Source organism: Etheostoma spectabile, chromosome 4 (assembly GCF_008692095.1).
Source record: "Etheostoma spectabile isolate EspeVRDwgs_2016 chromosome 4, UIUC_Espe_1.0, whole genome shotgun sequence".
NCBI classification, from domain to species: Eukaryota; Metazoa; Chordata; class Actinopteri; order Perciformes; family Percidae; genus Etheostoma; species Etheostoma spectabile.
This window is the reverse complement of record NC_045736.1, coordinates 20317057-20323447: the sequence shown is the minus strand read 5'-3', so window position 1 is coordinate 20323447 and position 6391 is coordinate 20317057. Positions and strand designations below refer to the sequence as shown.

General features: G+C 42.7%; 1 protein-coding gene across 1 annotated transcript; it reads left to right on the top strand.

The window, feature by feature from the left end:
* Positions 1-1291: 1291 nt before the first annotated feature.
* Positions 1292-3356, top strand: LOC116687245 (single-strand selective monofunctional uracil DNA glycosylase). Its single transcript, XM_032512446.1, has 2 exons — positions 1292-1910; positions 2512-3356. The coding sequence occupies exons 1-2, from the start codon at positions 1581-1583 to the stop codon at positions 3040-3042; spliced, it is 861 nt and encodes a 286-aa protein (XP_032368337.1). The 5' UTR covers positions 1292-1580; the 3' UTR covers positions 3043-3356.
* Positions 3357-6391: the final 3035 nt, after the last annotated feature.

Sequence of the window (6391 nt, the reverse complement as noted above, 5' to 3'; positions counted from 1 at the left end):
ATAAAGAACATTTTAAAGAAAAGCCTGCAGCATCACGAAAGACTCCTCAACCTTTTCCATGTCTATTTGACCCGCTGCCTTGCCTACTCCTATGGTTCTCAGCTTGTTTTTACTGCTGGTTTTTAATGGGGATTTTTTTGTTTCAATTCCCTATTTTTGTGTGTTGCACTAATGACCTTGGGGCAGTATATTTCGAGGCAAGCTGCCGATGAATACTGAGGAGAGTATGTCTTTCTTTTGTTCATTATGTCATTATTTTTTTAATGAGTATTAGGAAAAGACTGAGCTTGTTGATTGACTTATACGTTGGAAACAAGATTTGACATAAAGGTTCATGCTTGACCTTGGAAACACTTTAATAGAACTTTGAGGGCTGAAGTGTAGAAGGGTTCCTACATCAAACACTGCTTGCAATTGGCCTAAAGCGTCTTTTCCTTTATTATAGTAAAGGAAAATCCACTTTGAGGGGCCTGAAATAATATGAAAAAAACAAAGGCTGACAGAAAGTAACTGAAAAAAAAAACGAAGTTGGTACAGGAATTGGTGGAAGGAAATGGCATCTTGGGCCATGGGCAGACCAAGCTTGTAGATTGTGTAATAACCATTTTGCTTAGTAGTATCTGGCCAGATGAATATCCTTTTGATTTGCTGTAATGACACACGTGTTCCTATAGAGAGCAGCAACCGCTTTGAATGCAGTCAGATGACGTATTAGCAGGAAGAAGCAGAGGATGAAATGGCCAGTCAGTCTAGTCCTCCTATCATTATCTAGCTAGCCAAGGGGGTAAGCCTCCCCTCTCTAAGCGAAGCTCCCTAGGAAGCCATTTTGATGCTACCAAGCCATCAACCGCCGGTAGCATTCCATTAACTGCCATTAATTTTGGCGCCACTTTTACAGCAAATAACTTTACATCTGAAGTGTTTAAAGACTCTATTTGTCCATTGTTTATTTCTAAAGAAACACAACAATGTATAAACGCCTCCATTACCTTGTAGCTCACGTTATGGCTCCGTAGCAGACGTTTTTGTAAAAATAGGCTTACGATTGTGTCATAACCACGCGACGTACTGTCGCACAGTCGAGGACTCACCGTACAGTACCGTATAGCACTACTTCTTTAACTGTCTATGTATAGTACAAGGTAAGCTTGCAGATAGTTTGGTATTACATTAGCTGTTTAGCTTTAATTATTAATGTTAACTAGAATTTTAGTTAGCAATAATTACCCTGTGCTTATGTTATCTCCTAACCTACGCTTTCCGTCTCTGCAAGATTGGGAGTGATTTATCTTGGCACAGCTACCAGAAGACATCCAACTTTTATACACGTTGCTCACGTCACGTCTACGTTGTCAAGCTTAGTTGGAGGCTGCGCAGTAACGCTCAGCCCTCACCGAAAAAGTGCTTCTATATTTTTCACTGGTCTCCGTCTTTAACTGGCTATGTATGTAGCTATGTACTAGGTCTACATAAGCTTACAGCACAGTTGGCATTGTCAAAAGAGAAGCTATTATAACGTATCGTTGATGCTAGGTTTTACATGACAAACCGGCACTTGTTTATTATACTTACGATCAATAATGTTAGATTCCTATACATCTGCAAATGACACGGATACGCTCGCTTGTGGAGATGGGGAGAAGGAACTGCGTTTGTGTGAATCGAAGGAGCAGGGTTTACTGGTACCGGAGGTCAAACTGCCCGCCTCTTCCAGGTTTCTGCAAGTTGAACTGGAGCTGAACGCCCACCTCCGTCGGCTCACCTTCAGCGAGCCTGTCCGGTACATTTACAACCCGCTGGAGTACGCCTGGGACACCCACCGCTGCTACGTGGAGAAGTACTGTCAGAGCGGACAAAGGATCCTGTTTTTAGGGATGAATCCAGGACCTTTCGGCATGGCACAGACCGGGGTGAGCACACAGCATATAGATAGTTTTGATTCTGGTATTAGCGTGTCAGATCAGCACAGGGGCATGGACAATATAGTAATGCACGATGGTCTGATTGCGGAAGCTAACCAAAACAACAACAAGCCTTTTTTTCAACTGGAGCAACCAAACAACAGTGATGAGCCTACTCGCAATGAGGCATTTACAATATAAGGGTGTAGTACCACCCAGGCAATACAGACAGCTTTTCTGGGGCCCCAGACCATTAAGGGCCAAAAGCCCCATTTTCAAAGTGTATCAGTTGGTTTGTGATCTGATTTATTGCTTTGTTTGGAAATATTCACTAGTAACTGAAATTAAGTGCCTTAAGTCAGATGAATCCGGTATTATATGTTTTGACTACCTGTCCTGTGGAGGGATTGTGCATTTTAATTAATATACCTCATATCCTTATATTAATTGCCATCACTTATACACCTGGTTTGAGCTATATTTTCCCAGTTTTCCTCAACCAGATTTTGGTGTGCTGGTTACCTATAACAAACATTTTTGATCAATGCGATTTACTCCTGTAACTGTTTTCTATAATGTGTTAAAAAAAAAATGTCTTTGTTTGGCACAGGTCCCCTTTGGAGAAGTAAGGTCTGTTGTTGATTGGCTGAAAATCACAGGGGAGGTTGGTCATCCTCAGGACGAGCATCCTAAGCGGCGGATCACAGGACTTGCCTGCACTCAGAAGGAAGTGAGTGGTGCACGTTTCTGGGGCTTCTTCAGGAAGTTGTGTGGTGAACCAGAACTGTTCTTCCAGCACTGCTTTGTGCACAATCTATGCCCGCTCATTTTCATAGGTGCCAGTGGGAAGAATTTAACCCCCCCTGAGCTGCCTGCAGGTGAACGGGAGCGCCTCTTGGCCCTGTGTGACGTTGCACTGTGCCAGGCGGTGGAAGCATTGGGCGTCTCCATGGTGATTGGGGTTGGAAGGGTGGCAGAGCAGCGGGCGCGGCGAGCTCTATCAGCAGCAGGTGTCAACGTGCGTGTCGAGGGCATCATGCATCCGTCACCTAGAAACCCACTAGCCAATAAGGGCTGGGAGGAAGTAGCCAATGCCAAGCTGGCAGAACTTGGTGTCTTGTCACTGCTGAACAATACGTGAGCTATTCAACCTTCTCTGACACGTGCCGCAGTAGCAACATGGATTGCGCTCACTCTGACAGTGGACCATGGTGTGAGGAGTTTGACAAAGAGACTATCGGTGCATTTCAATGCCCATATTTGCATACTATTTAGTAAGCCAGGGAAATATTTAGTATGTCCCAGGATGTCCTACCTTATGTGGTCGGATTTTGCAGTATGCAAGCTAGCATGCTTTTCTGGGAAGTGCTATGTTCCAATTGTGTGCTAACAGCATGCAACTACATAATTTGTAAGGGCAACTGCAATACATACTAAAGTAAAAAAGTATGTAATTGAGTATTTGGAATGCAGCTTTAGTGTTTGTCTGTAAACACATCTGTTTAGCAACTGCACATTTTATTCTTCTGTAAAGATCTGTCTGTCTGTTCATTTCAAGATGGCTTTTCTTTACAGGTCAGTGCATGTGGAGCACGGCGCTTGGCTGCGCACCTTTCATTGGAAAAAAACAAAAAACCAAACACTAATGTTACAATAAGGTGCTCCGGATATACTTGTACGTTTATAGCTCAGGGTGTTTCAACTTTAAATTCAGCCTTACCGGAGGCATTACCTAATCCAATATGTATTAGCTAATGATGATGCAAATTAGGACCATAGACTGATTGGGACACACAATGAACACTAAACATGAAATAGATACCGAAAGGCAGAGCTGTGATTGCACATACTAGACATTTAAATTTACCTTCAAAAGGTATTCAGTGACCAAATTGAACATCTGTCATTTCAACTTTTCTTCATAGATTTTAAAAACAAGGCATTTCCATTAAAGTACAGTTTACTTTACTTTACCGTCCTATTGTAGCTTAGTTCAGATATATTCTGATATGAGAAAACTATTTTGTAAATATACAGTTGTATTCTTCATGCTGGACCACTGTGCCATACTATTAGTTTGTTTTGTTTTTAAAAAAATCTTTTTGAATTGTCTTTTATTTTTGTTGGATAATGCATTTATTTCTTATTTTTTAATTCTGTGTATTTCTGGGCTCATCACTCTTGCTGTTTTAATAAATATAGAGTAATGAAATCTAAAAATCATTATCTCCCTCTGGTAATTGAAAGATGACAACTAAGGCTGATATTTAGCATGTTAGCATGGTAATATGGTAAGTAAGGCTTACTCAATGGAACTCAATGGAAACTTAATTTGTTTCAGAGGTATCCTGTTATGAATGAAGTGGAGCCAGGTGAAACACAGGTGAAATGTGTCTTGTTGCAGTAGAAAAAAAGCAAGCAAGTATAAATAATACAATTAATAATGTCTGAATTCCATTTAGCTGCTACACTGTCAGAATCCTGGTATTGGCATGCTGGCTCACTGTCACGGCTTCCTAGGGCACTGGAATAGAACAGAGCCAATGTTAATGGTGTTATTGACAGGTGCTTTTCCTACTATGACAAGTCAAAACATGGTTTCTCTATAAAGGCTAAGACAAAATGAGTGGAGACCTTTAAAAGTTGCTTCTCTCAACAGCTTCTCTAACAGCAAGAACTTTGTAAGAATTAGTGGAAAATCTAAAATAACATCTCTTACGGCTCCGAGATTAAATCTGTAACTCAATAGAAGTATCTGGTAATTGTAGTCATTCAGCACCTAGGGAAAAAAATGAGTTTGAAATTGGGTTTGTATTTTAGAAACAAGTCTTGCTTTTCCTTCGAAGGCCTAAAGCAGACTTGTTGCTGCCATCTTTGTCTGTGCTGGACTACAATGATGTTGTATACATGCATGCATCTTCGCAATGTCTACACTTGCTTTTATTTATTACAAATTTTAAAGCCCTTACCCTTGTTCTTTGTATGCTTTGGTCGGATGGTCCCCCCGTAGACTTAACCATTGGCATATTCTTATTTGTAAGGCTACCCTTGGTCTGCTTCCATCTTACCTACATATCTACATCCTTCAAAAACAAAAATGCAAGGGAAATGATTGTACTTACTCCCAGGACTTATTTTAGGACCAGGACTTAATTGGGGGAAAATGGTGTTAAAGTGTGCTGCTCCCGGGACTTCCGGAAGCAAATGGAGTAGACAGGTGCGTCAGAGCTTCTCTCCCACTTTAATTTCAAAATACTCCGTTCAAAACTCGTCAATCTGCTCACTATCTGGATAAAACAATTTATGAACGGAGGGAGAAACATGGCGAGCCATAAAAAAACGACAAGAATGCTCAAAGCTCAGGATAAAAGTGCCCAAGTAGCTCAGGCTAACACGTTTCTGGAGCAAGCTAACGACAACGTGGCTAGTTCGGAAGCTCAGAGCCCTGGAACGAACATGGACTCGGAGGGAATACTTAAGGCCATCGATGGTTTGAAGACTGCTTTAAAGGATGATAATGCGAAGCTACAAGAAAATATTGACCATCTGGGACATGAGATCAACGGTAAGCTGGACAACATTGCTACTGTGGTCCAGGGCCTGGCAGAGCGGGTTGACGAGGCGGAGGCCCGCGTTCATCAAGTGGAGACCTGGGCAAAGGAGGCAACCGAGGCGCTGTGCTTCTGCATCGAACAACAGCGGAAAACACAGCTTAAGGTGCTTGATTTAGAGTCTCGCTCCAGAAGAAACAACGTCCGTGTATTTGGGGTACCAGAGGGAAAGGAGGGGAACTCAACTATACAGTATATCGAGACGTTTCTGAGAAGCCAGCTACAACTACCGGAGGACCTGGATTTGAACATACAGCGCGCACATCGCACTCTGGCAACTAAACCCCCACCCGACTCACCACCGAGAGCGATTATTGTCAATTTTCTGGAATTTTCCACAAAGGAAAAGATCTTAAGAGAAGTGTGGAAAAAAGGCAAGATCCAGGTGGGCCCTTCTATTATTCACTTTGATCACGATTATGCACCTGAGATAGTGAAGAAGCGCAGAGAATATAACGTTATCAAGAAAGCGCTCAAAGTGAAAGGCATCCGCTTTCAAACACCGTTTACCAACATGAGGATCCACTGGGAATCAGGATCCCGCACATATTCCAGCGCTCGGGAAGCCTATAACGAGCTGAAGAGACGCGGAATTCAGTCGGAGGAACCGGTGACAGCCGACGGTGGCTCCAGAGCGGAGTGGAGTCTCCGGGAGCTGCTGGGCTGGCAACCGGCGGATAACAGCGGCGCTGCGGTTGCGCTGAGAGCCAAGAACAAACTGCAGGATTTCCAGCGGAGCTTAGCCGAGTGAAAATAGGCAAATATCATAACATAACGCAGCATTATTTTGTCTGGGCTCTGATTTACTATTTGGTGGGAGGGCACTGTGTTTTTTTTTTTTTCCTCTCTACGTTGGACTAATAGGATGGACGTGTTCTT